Source organism: Raphanus sativus, chromosome 8, assembly GCF_000801105.2.
Source record: "Raphanus sativus cultivar WK10039 chromosome 8, ASM80110v3, whole genome shotgun sequence".
NCBI lineage: Eukaryota > Viridiplantae > Streptophyta > Magnoliopsida > Brassicales > Brassicaceae > Raphanus > Raphanus sativus.
The window spans coordinates 26466095-26488496 of NC_079518.1; the positions used below are offsets into that span (position 1 = coordinate 26466095).

The window sequence follows — 22402 nt, forward strand, 5'->3', positions numbered from 1 at the left end:
ATGGTTAATCACTGTTTTCAAAAATAAAACTTGACTTTCTGAATATTATGCGATCACAAATCTTTTTTTTTTTTTAAGTTATGGCATATCTTTAGCTCTCAGATCTATACTATTATTTTCGAAGTGATTTTTCGCAACGGAACTCTCACGTTAAAAGTTAGAGTGATTAATATCATTTATATCCTTAATGAATAAAAATATAAATTACCTATAAAATAAAAACAAATTTTAATTATTAAATTAGATAATGATTAAAATTAATAATGATAAGAATTATTCAAAATCAAAAAAATATATTTTAAAATAAAAGTTAGAGTAGTTAATATCATTTATACCCTTAATGAATACGGTTAATATCGTTTATACCTTTAATGAATAAAAATATAAATTACCTATAAAATAAAACCGAATTTTAATTATTAAATTGGATAATGATTAAAATTAATAATGAAAAGAATTATCCAAAATCAGAAAAATATTTTAAAATAAAAGTTAGAGTAGTTAATATCATTTATACCCTTAATGAATACAACATATAAATTAGGCACCAAATAAAATCGAATTTTTGATTCTTTTGATTAAATAAATTATTAAAAGTAATAATATTAAGAATTATCTAAAATCTAAAAATAGATATTAAAATAAAAATAGTTATTATACATATTGTGTTGTTTTGTGTAAAAATCTTATAATAAAAGAGTTCAAAATTAAACAAAACACAAAACACATAACTAAAAGTTAATCAAGTACCTGATTTTTTTGGCAACGGAACTCTCATGTTAAAAGTTAGAGTGGTTAATATCTTTTATACCTTTAATAAACAAAAATATAAATTACACATAAAATAAAACGAATTTAATTATTTAATTAGATAATATTAAAATTAATAATGATAAGAATTATCCAAAATAAAAAAATGTATATTTTTAAAAATAAAAAAAAAGTTAGAGTGGTTAGTATTATTTATACCTTTAATGGATACAACATATAAATTACCCACAAAATAAAATAATAATTATCCAAAATCAAAAAGTTTCTATATATTATTTGAGAAGTCAGTTTCTTATGTGTCGCGCTCACGTTTACTCGCACGATGGTTGATTACAGTGATACCTTTAATGAATTAAAATTATTACATTTAAATATTATTGTTGAAATTTATTTACTTTTTTAAAAAAAATTACAAATAACATATATAATATAAAGGAAACATGTATAAAGTAAAAAAAAATTTAAAAATTATATTTTTATATAATGTGATTTCATAAAAGAATTTTCACACATATAATCGTGATATAGAAAAAGAAATATTATTTATTTTAAAATATAATTTTAAAAATATAAAAACATATATTTTCATTGTAATAGAAGTAATTTATATATCTATCATTTTCTTAAGTAACATTAATTGATATATTTTTATTGGACTAAAAAAAATTATAATTAGTATTGAAATATTCTATTTATTTTTTATATTTAGTTGACTATAATATTTTTCAGTTAGAGCAAACAAATATCTAAAACTATATTTTAATTATATAATATGACTTCTCAAATACTATCACAATATTTTTCGTGCTTACTTTTAGATATTAAAAACTAAAAAAAAATTAAAACTAAACCTTTTTTGATCAAATAATTACAAAATATTTAAAATAACATAGCACTATATACTCTGACAAGGTAGATATATTACATTTTATCACTACTTAAATTATTTATTTGTTAATATTAAATTTACTTTTAAATTTTATGTTTAAAATGTTTGTGAAAGTTAATATAACCATAATAAAAATACCAAGACAAATATGAATTCTCATTTTAAGATTATTTAAAATAAATTTTAGCTTAGTTACAATTCAATAAATCTAAGGAAAAAAATATTTAGAATTTATAAAAAAATTTAAATATTGTAATATTGATATGTATTCATGAACTTTCAAAAATGTATCAGTTACTTAAATTGTAATTTCCTATTGATCATCGCTTATTTTCTAATATTTTTTAATAATCAATATATAATTTGATAAATACTGTGAAAACACATGCACATTTAAATGATAAATAAAACTAATTTGATTTAACTTAAATATAATAAAACAATTATATTTAAGTTTGAATTTGATAGAGTATATTTAACTCAATATATTCATAACATGAGTGACTCAACTAATTCAACTTAAATATAAACTCATAAACTTAACTGCAATAAAAAACATAATTTTAGAATAATAATTTATTTTTAAATATAGATTATAGGATAACTCAAAACATATTAACAATGAAAGTAAAATATTAACCAACTGTTACAATTTAATTCTTTGTTAAAAAAAATAATATATATATATATGCACAATATATTATCGTTATATTAATTTATGTAATTTGGAATCAGACATTTTATTTTATTTTTATTTCAATCTAAGCAAAATATATCTTAAGTTATACATAATATTCCTAAATATATTTATATATCTAAGACAACAACCAACCTAAATATGAATAGCAAAATGAAAAATTTAATATATTAGTAAAAAAATACTATATTTAAATTTAGAGAGATATATGCAATTCAATATATCCAAATGATGACTAAATTAACCGTAAAAACAATAAACCAACTAGATATAACATATCTAAAATCATGTCTAATTAAATTAATTTAATATTATTATATATATATAATATTATGCATAAAATTTATAAATTAATAAAATGAAAATTAAATAACAATCAATTATTATAATGTATTTATTTTATAAATATTTATATCCGTGCATGAGCAAGGAAAAATCACCTAGTATAATTTAAACTAAAAAAGTTAGAATGGTTAATATAATTTATCCTTAATGAATACAACATATAAATTAGCCACAAAATAAAAACAAATTTTAATTCTTTTGATTAGATAAATTATTAAATAAATAATATTAAGAATATTAAGAATTATCTAAAATCTAAAAATATATATTAAATAAAAAATAGCTCTTATACATTTTGTGTTGTTTTCTGTAAATATCTTATAATAAAATAATTAAAAATTAAAAAACACATAACACATAACTAAATGTTAATCAAGTAAAATTTTAATTTTTAATAATATTAAGAATTATCTAAAATAAAAATATAAATTAAAATTAAAGTATTTCTTATACATGTTGTGTTGTTTTCTGTAAAAAGTTAATAATAAAATAGTTAAAAATGAAAAAAAAAACACAAAACACATAACTAAAAGTTAATCAAGTGAAATTTTAATATTTATATTATTGAAAAGGGAACAAATTTGAAATAAAAAGAAAAATTATAATTATATTTTAGTGTACAAATAAATTTAGAAGAAATCAAATATTTTAGATGACAGAAGGCATAACTAAATATTAATCAACTAAAAACAATTTTTATATAATTGAGAAGGGAATAATTTTTAAAATAAAGAATAATTTCTAAAAAATATTTTAGTGTACAAATAAATTTACAAGATCTGAAATTTTCTAGATGAAAAATGTTTTCATTATAAACTTTGTTTAGTAATGAATATATTAATAAATAATTATAAATTATTTACGCCGGCATCTACGGAGGATACACCTAGTATCCAAAACAAACCAATAGTACTTTAGACTATGCCATTGCTGATTAATACAATCAAATATTTTAAAAGGTTTAATTAGCGATAAGCCAAACTAATACAAAACATTCAGGGAAATTTTGAAATGTTTCGAAGCTGCCCCTTGATACCTTAACCTGTTATGACACCAAAATGGTTTTTTAAATATTTAAATTTAATACTTAAATGACTTACAGTAGTGGAAAAATGGTAAAAAACACTGATATACCGCGAATTACAAATAACTGAGACTTTCCAAAGCTTTTAACATGAACCGGTTTACACGTAAAACCTGTTTAAATTTAAACTTAATTGTTGTTGGGTCCACTCGAAAGCAGGACCCTCCAAAAATAGGCGTATGCCACTTAGCGTGGAGAGCACACGGTATTCTTTAGTAAAAGGCGAAAGAATAGTTCGCTTTGTGCTCACCACATGGCTGCGTGATTTCTTGCAGACCAAAGAGCCTCTATTTATAGTACGACTTATTCTACTGCTTACTCGAAATGTTTCGATGTGGGACTCTGAAACAAAAGATTATAGCGCTTACATATCTAAAACTCTTCGTGGGCTTTTATTATGCCAAAAAATTTCTTGCCTAATGGGTTTCGTCAGGCTTCTTTAGGGATTGATGCTGGGCTTGCTGTGTGTTCCACAATGTGAGTAGTCAAAACAACATTTACCTGATTTTGCTAAAATCTCTTCTTGATGTTTGATTTTGTGACATTAATATTGTTCTTCTTCATCTTTTATCTAATCAAGAGAAACATCAATCTTACTGCTATTAGATGTCAAAACCAAAACACCAAGTCTGTTGTAAATCAAGAAGCTACGTAGCACAAATCAAAACCAAACTATAACTAAGTTACTAAACCCCTAATACGGAAGTAGCTATTGGATCCTAACACCAAACAGCATAAACCCTCCTTTCTTCTCCTCCTCTGGTTTTGTTTCTTCATCTTCTAACTTCGAGTTAAACAAGTCTTCTGTTTTCATTTCTTCGCTATGAACCATTTTGTTTTCTTCCTTGGGAGCCACGAAACCCTTGTGATCAACATCAATCATCAAGAAGCTGTTGTTTTGTCCTTCTAATCTCTTGACATGACTCGGAACATCACAAGAATAAAATACAATAACATCTTTCTCCTTGAGATTCTTCTCCTTGACGAAACCATTCCATCCTCTGGTGAAGACAAAGCTCTGGCTACTTCTCCAGTAACAATACCTAAACTTCCACTGTCTCATCGTACTGTCATAAAACACAACCTCAACATCGTCCACAGCTTCACCCTCTTCTTGGTCGTCGCTTATGAATGGTAAATGCTTCACTGCATACTTTTTTGGTATCACAAGCCTATTCAGTTTCCCAACGTCGCTAGGTGTCAGTTCCTTGTGAAAAAGTTGTGTGCAAGAGAAACACTTGTTTGATTCTTGACTCTGTTTGAATCCCATGGTGTTGAAGTTGGCCATCCGAGATCTCGACATGACATGATCTCTGAACTTGTGTAGGTAAGAACCGTCTCTGATCATGTTCAACACAGCTTCCGTTGTGTAGAGCACTTGAAAGTCCGGTTCGTGGACCGTGATTTCAGACCAAGGGAAGTTCCGGTGCGAGTTAGCGTCAAAGCCTCGGAGCTTGATCGATGCGCTATCGTAAGCAGCTGCGGCTTCAGCAGCGGAATTAAAAGTCCCGAGCCAGATCCTTCGGTGTTCTGCGTATATCTGAGCACCCCAATGACCGTTCTGCTGCTGAACCACACCTTTGTATTTTGTTTTCGCCGTGTTGGACAAGGCAGTTCTTGTGGTTGTTGAGATAGTAGGTTTCATGTGTTCCAGGACAGAGTTACTTGAGCCTGAAGTCTCTGTTGTTGTCTTGGCTTCATTGCTTATCTCGTGGAGGATAACCATCGCTAAAAGATACAAAAACAAAACAAGTCCAAGAGACAGAGAGGTTTATACGGCAGAGAAGCAAAACGAAAATAGAGTAGTATTTTGAAGAAGAGATTTGAAAGCAATATTATGTTTACATGTTGTAGCATCATTATCGTTGATTCTTTAGAATGTTATAGTTTCCATACTTGTTCTTGTTTCTAGTTTTTTGACAGCGTAATTTATTACATCAGAAGCTGTTAGTGGTAAGTTACCTTGTTAATGAGATTCTTTTTTGTCAGATTTATTTTCTTGGTAGAAAAGTAAACTTTCCTTGAGGATTACGACAGCAAATATTTATGTTAACAATTTTTGTTTTGATTTATGTTAACAATTTTTGTTTTGATCTTAATTTAGTCATAAGTAGCTGCTCTAATATCACTATGTCATGCCATGTGGTTTCTTGTTTATTTTTTCTGGTTCTTGTTACCTCTAAAAAAACTATTGATCAACACTTGACAGTTTATTTACTTTTTTTTGGCTTAAAAACAGTTTATCTACTTAAAAACAGTTTATCTATTTTTATTCCAACTAAGGGTGAAAGACACTGCAAGTAAAATGAATTATACGTATCATAGGTTATAACCAAAAAAAAATATATATATATATATATAAACAAGAAAAGAACCATATATTGTGTGCAAATATATGAAAGATACCTCTAAATATTGCTACAAGACGAATACATTAAAAACAACTTCGTGTATATATTTGTTGGTATATACTATAAAACTATATACTGGTCAGTTTATGAGACTGAGTTCAGTTTTTCACATTCACAGGATGGAGCAGCTTTGTTGGTATGTGACTTCGTGGCAACAATGTGGGTGTGGCCCGCCTCCCCAGTTATCGTAAACAGGCCTCCAGGAACACCCGCCCTGTTGGGTCTCGTAGTACGGCCCAAAATGATATGCCTGAAACATCGGCATCAGTTGGGGAACCGGAGCTGGGGCCGGAACCAGAATCGGAACTGGATCCTGAGCCGGAGTTGGCGCTGGAACCTGTACCGGAACTGGAGCTGGGACCTTCTCGGGCTCTTTGGGCTTCTCAGAAGGTTGAGTCTGGGCTGGAATAGGCTTGGGTGGTTCCAGGATCACGATGGACTTAATAGAACGGCCTCCTTTGTTGCAAAGTTTGTTCATAAGCTTCTCAGGATCGTAACAAACCACCTTGATGATGATTGTGTTAGTCTTCTCATCGTACAGTTCATCTCTTATTTCTTGTTTTGTTTTGCAAATCAACAAAAAGATCATATTATTCACCTAGATTTATGCCATTTTCAATCGCAATAATTCAAAGGAGCAGAGAGAAACTCACGAGGGAACTTGCGGAGAGCTTTCTTGGCCTTTTTGTAGCATTTGGCACATGCTTCGACCGTCAACTTCATTATCGTAACCTGTTATTGTTCATCATATAATTTGATTACTATAGAATTAGTTATAAGAAAAAGAGAAGTAATATGAAAATTCAGATCCGGAAAAGAAATTAGTATATACAGTCTTGAGTATATACCTTCTCCGCCATAGCTTGGGTGTCTCGAAGTCAAGAAGGAAATTTTTATGTGCATATTCTGTCTTGCAGGATCTACAATATCACTAATATAAAGGGGTACAAATAAAATGAAAAAAAAAGGAGAAAAAGAGAGAGATAAGTTTATTTCTTTCTGTTATAACGAAATATCTTTAATATATTTTGTATGGAAAATATATTTTCAAAGTTTCTGAAAGCATATTGTCTTTAACAAAGAAGCCGACATTCTTACACAACTGATAATTACGAAAATGGGCTCGCATGTTTCAAAGTACGACCACAGAGCGTGTCCTTGTAGTAGTCCGATTCCTCGATATGTATCCATATGTTTCTGTGGTGCTGAATTGCTGATGAAATACGCCGAGGTCGATGAAATGGATGTAAAAGGACTGTCTGAGTTTGATGTTTCCATAAAGATTCTATTAAAGTAAGAAGGATGAGTTTTGATAAAATCCAATTTCGAAACCTGAAATTTTTAAAATAAAAAGTGAAATGATATTTGACAATGAGATCATTTTTGGATATTTCTTGCTTTTATTTTATTTTTAAAGGACTAAAGTTTATGATTTATGTTACGTTAGTCTTTTAATTTCTAACCGAATTGTTGCTGTTAAGTTTGTTTGCACTAACATGGCAACCCGAACTGGTTCAGTTAACTTTACTTTCAATTTCTTGCTTTTATTTATACTATTAAAAGAGAATCATTCTGAAAAAATCTACTTAAACAAAGTTATTTGACCTTTTCATTTTTTTAGTCCAACCTATCTTTATATATAAAAGAGCCTTTTAATCTTTCCTGGGGCGTCCACCTCAACATCCACGTCACAAATTTGATTCACGTAGGTGCGACACGTGTCCTTTATCTCTCAACGCATCGTTTCATTTAATCGTCGGTTTGGGCTTTCATGGCGTAATTTCTCTGATTGGGCTCCGATGTCGTGATATCCGTTCGGCCTGCTAAGATGATGACGCCTCTGAATCGAATACGAGAAGATCAACGTCTTCGTGCGGCGGCGAGACGGTGACCTTTGTGCTTCTTCTCACAACCAGAAACGGTCTGATTTATGACATCCTCTTTAATCCCGTTGATTCTATCCCCCACGATCTGTCTTTAAAGCATTATTTGAATTGAGAGGCGGTGTGGTTTCGGTATAAATATATGTAAAGACAAGCTAAAATTTTGAAACGCAGTGGCGAGCTAATGGGTATAGACAAGCTCGCTTTAGATTTCAGTTTTGTTTGTCGACTTTGTTTCAGTTTGTCTTTTTTATTACCAAAGTTTTAATTCTAAAGCTTTTGTTTATCTGATAAAGTTTATTTCAAAAAATTTCGTTTATGAGCGATGAATCGATTTTTCTGTCAATTTGTTGACCTGTTGATTATCAATCTTTTTTAATTTGCAGGGCTAATTATTTGACTTGTGTATTGTTCTCGGATAGACAAATCGCTTGATTTTAAGGAAGTTGGGAGAGTTGTAGTTCAGTTGGAAAGGGAGGATGTGACTTTACTCAATCCTGCCGTTGCTTCAAGTAAGATCACTTCACAGTTTTGTTCTTTCTTGGCATGTCTCCAACTTCTGTAGTTTGTGTTTCTTATTTTGTTACCATAACTGATCAGTTGAACTTAGCTTCTGGTTATGTGTATACCTGACTAAACGTAAGAAGTTAGTCTTCATCCACCCAGAAAACACTAACATGGATGGGACTTGCTTTCTGTTTTTTAGACTGGTTGTGTTGTTAATATATCTCTTAAGTGATCAATTTGTTGCTGTATCCATATTTCCTCTGAATGTTGTCTGCTACTTATCCGGTGTCTAATAGAACTAATAAGAACATGAGTTGGGAATTCTCTTCTGGTCTCTGATATGAACTTCCAAGGTCTAAAAAGGATTTGTGGCCATTAGTTAATCTCATCATTTTTTCGTTAAATGTTTTAAGATTTTTACCAAGCTTTTTAAAGTTCTCAAGATTTGTGGTGACCTCTTATTACAAGAAAGAAAAGCAAAGAAAACAGCATTACAAAAGACAGGAGGAGAAGGAAAAGTTGAGCTGAAAAGCAGAGATGGAGAAGAGGAAGGAGCCCGATGGGTGATGGAGAGAAGTTAATATCATCATTATCACTCAATATTTAAACTTCTTCAATCAATTATTACAAGTGCAATTATCCCCAGAGCTTGATATGCAAAAGAAGCTGTTAATTTATTTTGTACATGTTGATCTTACGCATTCGGAACGTGTGCAAGTTTTAGCATTTACAGTTTGCAAGATGTTAACATAGTTTGTACATATCGTTCTTATGCATTTAGAGCTTTCGGTTAGATGTGAGTTGTGGCACTTATCTGATTTCTGACACAACACAATTCTTTTATACTTTTTGGAATAACTGTTTTGAACAAAGCCAACTTTGCGAAAATATTACGACTATGATCATTGTTAGCCTTCTTAATATCTAAACTTTTTTTGGTATCAGTAACACCTAAACTTACTATTTTAATTAAAACACTTACTTTAAAAAACTATGTTCATTTTAATACCTGAATTATCCTCATTTTAATAATAAGTTTTAAACGAACCTAATAAATGTTTAAAACATAAATAAAAAATCTTTAAAAAAAATTATCTTTACTTTTAAGTTTGGATAATTTTAATTTTTATAATATTAGTTGCAGTTTTAGTTTTAGATTTTGTTTTTTTTTGGATTTTAAAAATAATTTAATTATTCTATTCAGAGTTAAGAGTCAAGTTTTCTAAATGTTAAAATATTATCAGATATTTAGTTATTTTATTCTTAAACATGAAATAAAATTTTAAATTTAAGATTTTGTTTTGAATTTTAGAGATTTTTAAAGTTTTGCTTTAAGCTTATTAATATTTGATTAAAATTATCATAGTTTGAGAATTAAACTGAAAACGTTATAAAAGTAAGTTTATTCAAATGCAGCTTAGATTAAGTGATTAATTTGATTTTCAATATATTTAAAACTCAAACAAACATGTATAGTCTTAAATAATAATGATCACTTTTAAAAAATTATATAGTCAACCTAACTTAAATATAGATTTTCAGTTAGAATGGATCACTCCGCACTCCATATTACTTATAATTTCTCTAAAAACAATTTAAATATTAAATCTAACTGTTACTTTAGTTAAACTAAACTAAATATTAAAAGAAAACAATATAATAGTCTTCAATAAATTTTTTATAATTAATAAATTTGCAACTTTAAAATAAATAGTTAAAAAATGGATAAGTTGTTTTAATAAAAATGTAAAAGTTAGTTTTAATGTCAGTTAAAATAAATTAACATTTTAATTAAATTCTATTATTTGCTATCCGCCCGTAGGGCGGGCCTTTTCTAGTTACATATAACAAAATCTTATAACTAACCTATTTTATAACAACTTAATAAGATTCTCCTTCATTTAAATAAAAAGGGTCTAACTGGTGATCATCTCGGGAATAGTAGGAACAAAAAGGAAAAGAATTGATGGAATAAAATTATGGGAATGATGAGGAACGGTTATTCCATATCAAATTTAGTGAGGAATAAATTTGTTCTTTAATTCTCTACAATAAAAGGAATGAGAAGGAATGAAAAGGAATGATTATTCCTAATGAATGGTAAAATTTGTTAGGAACATTAAGGAATGCATCATTCCTTGGTCACCAGTTAGACCCAAAGTTTATTACTGTTATTGACTTTAAATGTTACTATAATCTAAAACATTGACTTCTAACATTTTAAATATGTACGTAAGAAAGATTTGTATAAACCACTTTTTCTATTACTAATGTTTATATAATTTTTTTTGTATCGAGTGATGGTATGGAATTAATTTAAAACAACATTATATCTCATCTATACTATTAAAAGAGAATCATTACCAAAACAATATACTTAAAAAATTGTTAGATCTTTTCACTAACTAATTATCTTTGGTCCAACTATTTGAAAAATCGATTTGCGGATGCGGATTATGAGTTTTTTATGCGGGCTTAGTATAGGTAGGTGGATTTTGGATCGCGGTTACCCGTCGACCCGCAAATTATTTAAAAGATAAAAATTAAAAAAGTAAATATTTTTTTTATAAATACAAGAATTTAAAAATAATAATTTAAAATTTAAATCATGTATAGTTTTTATTATAAATATACTTTTATAGTAATTAAAATAAATAATGATTTTTAAAATATGTATATAACCCGCGGATAACCACAAAATTAAGTAGAGCAGATGCGGGTACAAAATTATTTGTTTGTAGGTTGTACGGGTCATATTTTTAACCAAAACAAAGTTGAAAATCCGCGGATTGGCGGGTGAGCGGAACGAGTTCGACCCGCAACTCAGTTTTAACCGTGCATATATCAGATCAATTTTAAAATTACTATTATTTAATAAAATATATTTTGATTAAAATTTATACACAAATGTTATTACAAAAATACAAATATAATCAGAAAGAAAAATAAATATCAAAAATTAAATTTAAAACAAAAGAATATACCTGCCTTTTTAAGGGCGGGTCAAAATCTAGTTTTATTTTTAAAGCACTAAGTTTATGATTTATGTTAGTCTTCTAATTCCCAACCGAATTGTTGCTGTGAAATTTGTTTGCACTAATACGGCAACCCGAACTGGTTCAGTTAACTTCACTTTAGTATATATTTAAAATGAATATCATGAAAAAAATTTGACACAAAAAAATATTCAGAAGAAAACAAAAACTGTGGTAATCTAGTGGTTCCCACTTGAAAAAGAGTTGTCATGTGGGTTTAACTGTTTAAGACTATCCGATCAATTTTCTTCAAAACATGGACTAAAACTTATCTCAGCCACTCCCATTTTAGCCACTCAAAATAGTGTGCTTAGATCCCTTTAAAACCGATAAATAAATAACTCAATAACTACATTCAGCCTGAAGATTAGTGGGTATTAAAAGTGGATCACATCCTCATTATAAAATTATATATTGCGTGAAAAATTCAACAAAAATGATACTTGAACAATAACAAGTCGTTGATTAGTGGGTGTTAAAAGTAGTTCACATCCTCACCATAAAAATATATATAGCGTGAAAAGATCAACCAAAATGATACTTGAACAATAACAAGTCGTTGATATGCATTGCAAAAAGAAAACCAGTTAATGTTAAAAGTAGGTGGTGCTAATAGAATTTAATCAGAATGGATAAATTTAATCACAAAGATGTTTCCCTGGGAATTGATATGTGTAGTCGTCCGTAATATTTTAGGTGTTCTTCTTTTGAGAGGAAACAGACAATGCTTTTGAAGCCGAAAGTTAAACCTTTTTTTTTTTCATGCAACTGCAAACCCTTTGATGTGGAGGAGGATTAGAATGGAATGTGGATTATTGTGGATGGTTACTTTAATAACTAATCGATTTAAATCAAGTGTCAAAAAGAAGACACAACTAATAACGGTTACTTGTGATTCACGACACACATCAATGGATCAATTTCTTTTTTTCTGACAAAAGTACAGAATTAGAATTTGTAACCATGAGTTTCTAGTTGGTCATAATATCACTACCCAATGCCATCTCCACAATCTCATCTTTCTGACTAAGAAACTTCCTCGCATCTTTCAAGTGTTTGTATTGTTCTTCGATACCACGTTTACATAACAAAGGAGCCCCAAAACCAATAATGTAAAGAGACAAGTTTCTTTTTGTTGGTTTTGTGTTGTTCACTGCAATTACATATTATAATTATTCAGATTATCTTTATGCTTAGGCTCCCTTATCTTCTTCCTGATTTAACTGCTTTCAAGGAAGTAGATGCAAGTATGATCCAACATTTGTAACGCAAGATGCTTTTGACTGTCCTGAATGGCTTGCTCTCCCCTTTCACGTCTTCAATCTCTAGCAGAAGAGGTATCCAGTGCCTTTGTACAGTCCTGTCCTATGTAAGCGAAAAAGATCTTCTAAATTGGAAAATGGACGCATACTGAAAGTATTAAGCTCGATGGTATGACTCATTTGTTTGTCATATGAAACTTTGGCAGTACGATTTAGATGCTATTAGTGATGAATTCTTATGAGTTTGTGCACGAATACATGAAAAAGCCTGAGTTTGTTGTACTCGCAAGTGATTACGTGTTGTGTTCATGACCATTGCCATATGGTGAATCCAGTGGGTATTAAGTGGAGGCTTAGCATTATTTTGGAAGAATATACCTATTGACTCTTGGATGCCCAAAGTAGGGTAATACTATATATCTTCTATTTTATGCAAGGAGTTGGTAAAGGCTTAACCAGCAAATTACATTTAATGCTAGCCGAACTTGGTGTGTAAAGTTTCATTCAAAAACACAATAAGCTTTGTGTATAAGACTTTCAAATAACTGGATCTCTCTTTACGATTACAAAGGAAGAATTGGAAGTAGAGTTGTGTAATTAGAAGGTCCCCGAGGACAAAGAACTCTGCTGCCAAGGATTGTATTTGTTCCATTCTTGAATCTTGTAGACCAATATTGTATACAAGAGAACAAAACATTTCGTACCTTTCAGTTTCATCCTTGTGGTGGATCTTCTACGCATCTTGGCATCCTTACGATAAGTGCTTTCATTCTTTGGAAGAGTTCGTTCCACTCCGATTTCAAAAGTTCAAAGCCTCAAGGATATCAGCGGCTCCAGGAGGGTTTAAACCGCCTAGGCGAAGCAAAAGTCGAGCAATATCCATCCTTTGATCCCTAATCGCATCTTCCAGTCTTGTTCTTACTCCGTCCAAACGAGAGAGACGAGAAGAGATTCGTGCGACGACGTTCTCGTTGGCCATTGATCGAAGAGTGATTTTCTTGATGAAGAGTTTTTGTGTTCGTTTTTGTTGTGGTGTGCATGGGATGAAGGTTTTAAAGACTAGCATATATAATGAGCGAGATTTCTTGTTTTTTTAATGAATAAAATAAAGTGGAGAAGTGGGGTATCGATCCCCATACCTCTCGCATGCTAAGCGAGCGCTCTACCATCTGAGCTACATCCCCTTTAATAAAAACTTAACTAAAAACGAGTGAGATTTCTCACGAGTGTTCTTGTTAAATGTTACTTTGATTAATATAAATTCAAATCACAGAAAAATATTTAACAATAATACTAGTTTTGTAATATATATATATCAATTAAATACCATTTATATAAATCTAACTTTATATTTTGACATTTTTGATGAATAAACCATTTAAACGATAGACATAGAGATAGTTTTTTGTTGGTATTGTCGTTTTGTTGTCGCTTAAAGAAACGAAACAAAACGCTGACACTTTCCATCTTAAAGAAACAAAACGACAATACCAAAAAAAAACTAGAAATCACCTATTTTTTGCTTGTTCTTACTCGTCACAAGTATGGGAGCATCTCACTAAGGGTATGATGGGAGAGGATTATACTAATGACTGGAGTGAAATTGTACAAATGATCTCAGAAGTGTCTATGGACAGGAAGAGATTATTTTGTCTACGATATTCATTTCAAGTCACGATGTACATGATTTAGAGGGAGAGAAACAAGCTCAAACATGGAGATAAAAAACTTCCCATTGTTGCATTGAAGAAGATGATTGAGAAGGGAGTTAGAAACAAGCTGAGTATACTGAGATCAAAAGGGGTGAAGGGTATGGAGAGAAGTCTCCAGTATTGGTTTGAAACTAGAATGTAATTTCTGGTTTCTAGATTGTATAGAATCAAAAAGTTTATTCAAGTTAGTAGAGGAAGCACTTGATGTAAACAGGTTTTTTTGGTGAATAAAAATTTAACATTCATTCAAAAAAAAAAAAAAACTAACGCTGCGCCGTCTGTCTATTAAATTAAGTCCTCTATGCCGTTTTCTCTTAAAAAAACCAGCACACATGTAATACAAACGGCACACATGTTTAAACTTTTACGATTCTAAAAAGCACTTTACCATTTCGCTCAAAAAATCCAGGGCTCAAAACTGAAAAGCCAATGGAGAAGCCGAAGAAGAAGGAGATTCGATCAATGAGTGAGTTTCCAGATGAATTGCTGTTGAAGATGCTAAATCTTCTTCCTATTAAAGACGCCGTAGCCACGAGCGTCTTATCAAAACGATGGATATCTCTATTTAAAGAGATGAACGCATTCAGGTACGACGGCAGCACAATAGGCAGAGTGTACTGGTAAAACATAATACATGTGTTAATAACTATTTGTAAAGCGATTATACCCGCATGTGCGGGTAAAACACCTAGTATAATATTATTAAAAATTAAAATTTAAGATCTTGCAATATAGTACATGTTAGAAACTATCAGAAGAGTCTTTGGAGTTCGTATAGAATAATATACATATCTAAATATTGAATATGCTTGACATCACAAAATAAAGTTTCAACTCTTATTTACAAATAAAAAAACTCTAAGTATTTTAAAATATAATAAAAATGAAAATAACATTTATTATAACATCTAAATTTTAAAATACTTATTTAAATCAAAAATAAAATTATACACATGGATCTAATAAGAATATAGTAAACCAAGAACATAAATCTGTTTTTTTTTCTTTTCCTTTTTGTTTTATCGATTAAGAATGGAAAAGGGAAAAACTGAAAAACATATTCCGAATAGGATTTACAATGTGAATTCAACTCTATAAAATCAAACACAATTATACCGATAGAGAGAGTAGAGTCGTGAATCTGTGATAAAGTTAGATCTTTCATTGATTGTGTTTAGGGTTTCTTCTTTGATTTTGATAATCTGGCTACTGTCAAAACAATGGATGATAAAGTTAAAAAGAGAGATTTAATTTGTGAACTTCCAGATGAGTTGCTGTTGAAGATACTGTCTTCGCTTCCTAGTAAAGATGCTGTAGCCACGAGTGTCTTGTCGAAACGGTGGCAATCTCTTTGGAAGGAGATGAAGACATTCAGATATGATGAGGAACTTCGATGTGGTAATGCTAGAATTGCTTCTAAGCTTACGCTATTTATAAGTAGAAGATCAAGAGTAGAGATCTTGCAGCTCAAGCTGACCCCATGTTATGAAAAAACAATCATCAAACGTTTGGTTAACAATGCAGTTGCTCGCTCTTTGAGAGAGCTGAGAATTGAGATGGTTTACGATTCATTCGAGTTGCCTGAAAGCTTGTTTTCCTGTCCACAACTTGAAACCCTAATACTCCAGAAACTAAGCCTCGTGGATGTTCCACCTAATGCTGATTTGTCCAGCCTCAAACATCTCCACCTTTTATCAGTTAGGTTTTCATACGACGAATCTGTGAAAACGCTTCTAAGCATATGTCCACGTCTTGAAGAATTGGTTGTGAGACGAAGCTCCTATACAAATGTGAAGATATTTGCCATCAATGTCCCTACGCTGAGGAGTTTGTCTGTCGATAATTCGTCTGGGAAATCTAGGCCTAAAGGTGTCCACGGGTTTGAGATTAATGCACCTTCTTTGAGGTGTTTTAGCATTAGGGATAGCTTCAGCAACTATTTACGGTTTAGAAATATGCCAAAGCTGGTCAAGTCTACTGTCAACGTTGTTTGTGACATTATGATATGAACCTTTTTAAATATGGTAGGTTAAGTTTTCTCTCAATCCTAATCTCTTTCAGGTATTAGAGTTATTTTTTGAAAATTATTTTCTTATTAACTGATTCAAACAAGTTTTACCTTCAAAAGTATACTATAAAGGTACAGTGAACCACATTATTATGTCAAGATCGAATCCAAAAAGACGAAAGTTACATTACAAATCTAGAAGAAAAGAGTAGAGTTAAGACGTAAAAGAGCTTCGTTTGTTTACTAAACGAAAGTTACATTACATTACATTACTTTCTTGTTAAGCTAATAAACAAAGACGTTCCATTACTAAAGCTAAACAAGAAAGTAACTTGCAAAAAGTAAGAACGATCTCAGGAAATCTCAACAACAAATATTGACAGAAAATGTATCAAGGACCGTTATTAAATCATTAGACTAGATTAACAAGTTTGCGAGGTGTCCGAAACTTCTAAGTTCTAACAATCAATTCCCGTAAGCTAAGAGTAGCTCATATGTTTTAATTAGATTTTTTTTTTATAAATCGAATTGTATAAGATGTTAGCTTTAATATTTGTCCTTTTTTGGTTGGTCATTGACGGACAAGTACGAGTTCGGGAATGGTTACACTCTCCGTTTTGGTATGAATTGAGTTTTGTGTTGGTTCGCTGCAATTACATATACTAACAATTCAGATTATCTCTATGCTGAAGCTCCCTTATCTTCTGCCTGATTTAACTCCTTTTAAAGAATTAGATGCAACTAGGATCCAACATTTGTAAGGCAAGCTAGATGCTTTTGACTATCCTGAATGGCTTGCTCCCCTTTCACGTCTTCAATCTCTAGCAAAAGAGGTATCCAATGGACCGGTGCCTTTGTACCAACAAAAAACTAACGCTGCGCCGTCTGTCTATTAAATTAAGTTCTCTATGCCGTTTTCCCTTTAAAAAACCAGCACACATGTAATACAAAACGGCACACATGTTTAAACTTTACTATTCTAAAAAAGCACTTTACCATTTCGCTCAAAAAATCTAGGGCTCAAAACTGAAAAGCCAATGGAGAAGCCGAAGAAGAAGGAGATTCGATCAATGAGTGAGTTTCCAGATGAATTGCTGTTGAAGATGCTAAATCTTCTTCCTACTAAAGACGCCGTGGCCACGAGCGTCTTATCAAAACGATGGATATCACTCTGGAAAGAGATGAACGCATTCAGGTACGACGGCGACACAGTAGGCAGAGTGTACTGGGGATTCGCACTGTTCATCACCAAGCTCTTAAACCTAGATAGCTTGGATCTCAAGATCAGCCCCTACTCTACGAACAAATACATCAACTATCTGGTCAACATCGCGGTCGCTCGATCTCTACGAAAGCTCAGAGTCGAAATGGTTTGCGGCTCCTTTGAGTTCCCCAAAAGCTTGTTTATTCACTCGAATCTCGAGACGGTTATACTCGAGAAGGTGACTCTGGAGGATCCTCCGCTCGATGCTCGCTTTGTTTGCCTCAAAAGTCTCCACCTTTTGTCGGTTAGATTCTCGAGCGACGAGTCTGTGGAAACGCTTTTGAGTAGATGTCCTGTTCTTGAAGATTTGGTGGTGAGGAGAAGCTCGTTTACTAATGTGATGGTGTTCACTATTGATGTGCCTACGCTTAGGAGTTTGTGTGTTGATAACTCTGTTGGAGAGTCTCGCCCTGAAGGTGTTCATGGGTTTGTTATTAGAACACCGTTATTGAGATGGTTCAGTATTAAGGATCGGTTTAGTAATTATTTACGGTTTGAAGATATGCCTGAGCTGGTTAAGGCGAGTGTTAGTGTTGTTTGTGAGTCCCAACCTGAACTGTTTCTTGGGTCTCTTGCCTCCACTCAGTATCTTTCTCTGTGTTCTCAGGTATACAAGAAAAAAAAATTGTCTTTTTAATTTTTGGTAAAATATCTAACTCTCTCTTCTCTGTGTTCTGCTTTGATTGCAGACTACGTATCCTCCTGACGGTACTTCCTTCCTCTCTCTTGAACACCTGGAGCTGTGTTCATGCTCTTCAGAGTGGTGGAATCTACTTACCCTTATACTCAATGATGCTCCGAGGCTTCGAGTTCTTAAGCTCAATTTGGTATGTGGTTTTCCTTTTCTTTTGTATTGTGTCTCCACTTTTATTGTATAAAAATCACTAACAGAATGTATGTTATCTCTATCCTATAGTTTCAGGAGCACTGTGTCCAACACGACGGGATGGTTTCATGGAACAAACCAAGTTTTGTTCCTGAATGTTTGTCATCTCATCTTGAGATCTTTGAGTGGAGACAGTACAAGGGCACAGAGACAGAGAGAGAAGCGGCAAAGTACATTCTAGCCAATGGGAGTCATCTAAAGAAGGCAGCTTTTTACTCAGAATCGGCAGAGAAGCAGGGGATGTTGAAGGAATTGGAATGTGTGGCCAGAGATTCTTGCACGTTTGTGTTTGAGTAAGCGCTTCAGCTGGTAATAACTTGGAATGATGTGTCTAATATTAAATTTAGAGAAGAATGATAACAAATGAATGTGGTAAATTAATTACCTTTTGATGCGATGTAATATCTAACCTTCCTTTTTCCTTAGCCTTCCCTGTAAAATAATAACTCGGAATGTTATGTCTTATTTCTTCTTCTTCTTCTTCTTCTTCTTCTATGGTTCTCTATCTTATATATCAACAAAATGAAAAAAATTACTTAAAGAATGATCACATTAATGGTAAAATGTTTTCTGCATGACCTTGATTAAGAGCCTGCGCCAGACTGGTTCAGTCTTGTAGGTGGTTCATCTTCCTTACACGGCAAGGGTGAGGATTTGATCAAGTCCTATTTATTTAGTATCATCATCACACAACAAACACTCTCTGCAGAATTTAGACCTTTCCTTGTTGGTCACAATCATCACACAACCAAAACACTTGTATTTGTCAGCCAGCCACTCATGTACTCCACCTCCAGTTCTTCAAAATTATTTAGTGTTGTCTTCTTCTTCCTTGTTCAGGTGCTTCATCAGAGTTTCAACCATTGAACTATACTTCATCACATATCTGTTGATATCAAGACACTTTGGAAGCTCAACAGAAGACTTGTGAAGCACGTCTTTGATATTACCGCACAGAGTTTCAGTTTCTGCGACGCACATGTATGGAGCTTAAAACAGATTGGTGGCGATTGACTCTGCTCTTGAGGTTTGATGTGGTTTCTTGTTCATGGACCAGCATGTCGGTACACACATACGAGAGTAATCGTTTTTATGGTTTTGTGAAACTACTTAGCGAACCGGTGTTGGATTGAGAACCTGGTTTATATTAAGTTAAAATAGAATTAAATTAAGAGATAGAACACCAATTCGGACCCAGTATACATGGTAGAGACTCGGCATGAAGAGAGAGTCCCACCAGGGTTCGAGCAAGATATTGGTACAGACCCGAGAGAAGGAAAATAAGTTTCGCTTCTCCCTCTGGCGCGAGTGATTTCGCGGGAGGTTGATTACAGAGGAGAGTTCTGATCAAACTGTTGCCTCTGTTCCCAGATCTTCCCTGAAGTGAATGATCTGTGGTCGGGATTCGCTATCCTAGACAATCATGCTGTCTGAGTTTGGTAGCTGATATAAGGTAATCTTAATTACCTTTCTTTTTTCTATTGCTTTTTTATTTATTGATTTAAACATCTGATATGAAAAATCGATATAATTCAACCTAAATTAAAAAAATGCTGACATTACAAAATTAACCCAAATTTTTGTTTGTAATGATATTCTATATACTTTTTACAACATTTATTTCAAGAAGAAACTGTGACGACCTAGTTGAATTCTCGCAATCCCTGTAAAGATCCGAAATATATATTACCAGATTCCGGTGAAGATCCTTCGTGTGAGAAACGTAAACTAAAGAAACCTTCACATTCTCCTCTTATCTATGATGTTCTCGACGCTTCATCAAATCTCCGGCCCTTAAACACGTAGAAACCTCAAGAAGAGATTGATTTTCCCCGTAATATATGTACTTTTATAAATATTAAATAAAATAAAATATGGTATTCTTGTTTCTTTCTCGCCAAGTTCCTTAAAAGGTTTGTGGAACACTGATGATGGTATCAAAAGGTTTGTGGCTTGTGTGATTTTTTCATATTTTAAATAAGTTATCAGTTGATAATTAATGACTTGTTTGATTATTTACAGAGCTTACGTTTATGTCATTGGGGAAGACGATGTGGAGAAGGTGCTCGAATTTAGTGGACGTTCTGTGGGAGGATTCAACATTGTAGTTACCGAGGTTTTGCCACACCAACCGATCATGATTGACTTCTCTCCCGAAAGTAAGTTAATTTGGTTCTTGATTCTTTTTTTTGAACACATTTGGTTCTTGATTTTATTTTATCAACTTTAAACGCCTTTCATTCGTTCATTCATTCATTCGTCTGTTTGTTTGTTTTAGGTAACATGTCTCTCTTCGTTCGCTTGGCTGAGGAGGAGAGGAAGGAGAAGGAGACTACAGAGTAAGAGAGATGAGGAGAAGACATATGCTCTTTTGTGCTTTTAACTTGTGATGTAATGCAACCTTCTTTCTTTTCTTTTGTGTGGATGTTAAATGTTTTCTTGTGTTTCCATGTCTACAATATAACCGAATAATCATCGCAACTTTCGCTGTCCAACTTGAAAATCATTGAAAAAAACGAAATATAAATCTCATCATACCATTTATTCTTTAGTCTACATCTTGCAAGGTATAATGTGTGCTGATTACTCTGCTATATCTCGTTACACCAATCGATGTTGAAATCTGTGATGTTCTGAGTCTGTTAGGAATTATGAAGTTGCATGCAGCTAATAAATCTTGGACTGACCCTCTTTATTTTGTTTTTTTACTAAAAATGGTATTGGGGGATGTCCTATTTTGAATGCCTGTCTTTTAGTTCATCAAAGTACCAATGAGTCTATAAACTGGTTAAGTATTCACTGAGGAAGTGTAAAAGTTATATTAAATAGGATCAATGTAGCCTGAACTCCCCCTGCTTTTAAGAAAAGGAAACAATCGTGCTATAGTGATGATTCATATTATCATCTGTCGCTTTGCACTAGGAGTTATGAATTTGTGATTGTATTTGCTTTAATTTTGAGTCCAATACAGTCTAAAACAGAGTATCTGCAAGTAATTTTCAACATAATCAAGTTTTTGGTGTTGGAAAAGGTTAAGCAAACTGGAATAGGATCAGTTGTTCGTGTAAACAAATTCTGAGACTCTTGTCATAGTATCTCTCATGCGTTAGATTGGTTTGTCCCTTTTTTCTTGATGGTGAAATTGTGGATGTTTGCAGGTTCTGGACAGAGGAGAGAAGATAGAACTTCTGGCTGACAAAACGGAGAACCTTCAGTTTTAAGCGGATAGTTTCCAAAGACAAGGGAGGCATTTTCCTACATACATTTTTGTCGAGATTACGTCGGAATGTCTTAGCAAAATCCTGATCGATTTTCTTCTGACTAGATAGATTCAACAAAATGAGTTCGCTTATAGGACATCCACACGCTTGACATCTGTTCCTTTTTTCACAGCAGACTCTCTTCTTACTGTGTTCTGGTTTTTTATCTCCTAATAGATTTGGATCAACGATCTGACTTACGCCTAATGCAATTCCTAACACAAATAGAAATATAATATTATTAAAAATTAAAATTTAAGATCTTGCGATATAGTACATGTTAGAAACTATCAAAAGATCTTGCGATATAGTACATGTTAGAAACACAAATAGAAATATAATATTATTAAAAATTAAAATTTAAGATCTTGCGATATAGTACATGGAT

The 22402-nt window shown here is 31.9% G+C and overlaps 4 protein-coding genes, 1 long non-coding RNA gene and 2 other non-coding genes across 7 annotated transcripts; 3 read left to right on the plus strand and 4 right to left on the minus strand.

Moving 5' to 3' along the window:
• Positions 1-3927: 3927 nt before the first annotated feature.
• LOC130499321 (U5 spliceosomal RNA) lies at positions 3928-4045 on the minus strand. Its single transcript, XR_008938199.1, has one exon. It is a non-coding gene; the product is annotated as a U5 spliceosomal RNA (small nuclear RNA).
• Positions 4046-4388: 343 nt separating this feature from the next.
• Positions 4389-5720, minus strand: LOC108820387 (AP2/ERF and B3 domain-containing transcription factor At1g51120-like). The gene has a single exon (XM_018593336.2). The coding sequence runs from the start codon at positions 5510-5512 to the stop codon at positions 4496-4498; it is 1017 nt and encodes a 338-aa protein (XP_018448838.1). The 5' UTR covers positions 5513-5720; the 3' UTR covers positions 4389-4495.
• A 367-nt stretch (positions 5721-6087) lies between these two features.
• Positions 6088-7199, minus strand: LOC130499203 (protein PYRICULARIA ORYZAE RESISTANCE 21-like). Its single transcript, XM_056993206.1, has 3 exons — positions 7046-7199; positions 6851-6929; positions 6088-6752 (listed from the first exon to the last, which is right to left on the minus strand). The coding sequence occupies exons 1-3, from the start codon at positions 7055-7057 to the stop codon at positions 6310-6312; spliced, it is 534 nt and encodes a 177-aa protein (XP_056849186.1). The 5' UTR covers positions 7058-7199; the 3' UTR covers positions 6088-6309.
• Positions 7200-7997: 798 nt separating this feature from the next.
• LOC130498573 (uncharacterized) lies at positions 7998-9380 on the plus strand. Its single transcript, XR_008937459.1, has 3 exons — positions 7998-8268; positions 8467-8592; positions 9056-9380. It is a non-coding gene; the product is annotated as an uncharacterized LOC130498573 (long non-coding RNA).
• Positions 9381-13995: 4615 nt separating this feature from the next.
• TRNAA-AGC (transfer RNA alanine (anticodon AGC)) lies at positions 13996-14068 on the minus strand. Its single transcript has one exon. It is a non-coding gene; the product is annotated as a tRNA-Ala (tRNA).
• A 1685-nt stretch (positions 14069-15753) lies between these two features.
• LOC130499114 (putative FBD-associated F-box protein At1g50980) lies at positions 15754-16605 on the plus strand. The gene has a single exon (XM_056993020.1). It carries the CDS (start codon positions 15817-15819, stop codon positions 16603-16605), a length of 789 nt encoding a protein of 262 aa, XP_056849000.1. The 5' UTR covers positions 15754-15816.
• Positions 16606-17637: 1032 nt separating this feature from the next.
• LOC108838425 (putative FBD-associated F-box protein At1g50980) lies at positions 17638-19232 on the plus strand. The gene is made up of 3 exons (XM_018611364.2): positions 17638-18475; positions 18558-18695; positions 18785-19232. The coding sequence occupies exons 1-3, from the start codon at positions 17642-17644 to the stop codon at positions 19049-19051; spliced, it is 1239 nt and encodes a 412-aa protein (XP_018466866.2). The 5' UTR covers positions 17638-17641; the 3' UTR covers positions 19052-19232.
• Positions 19233-22402: the final 3170 nt, after the last annotated feature.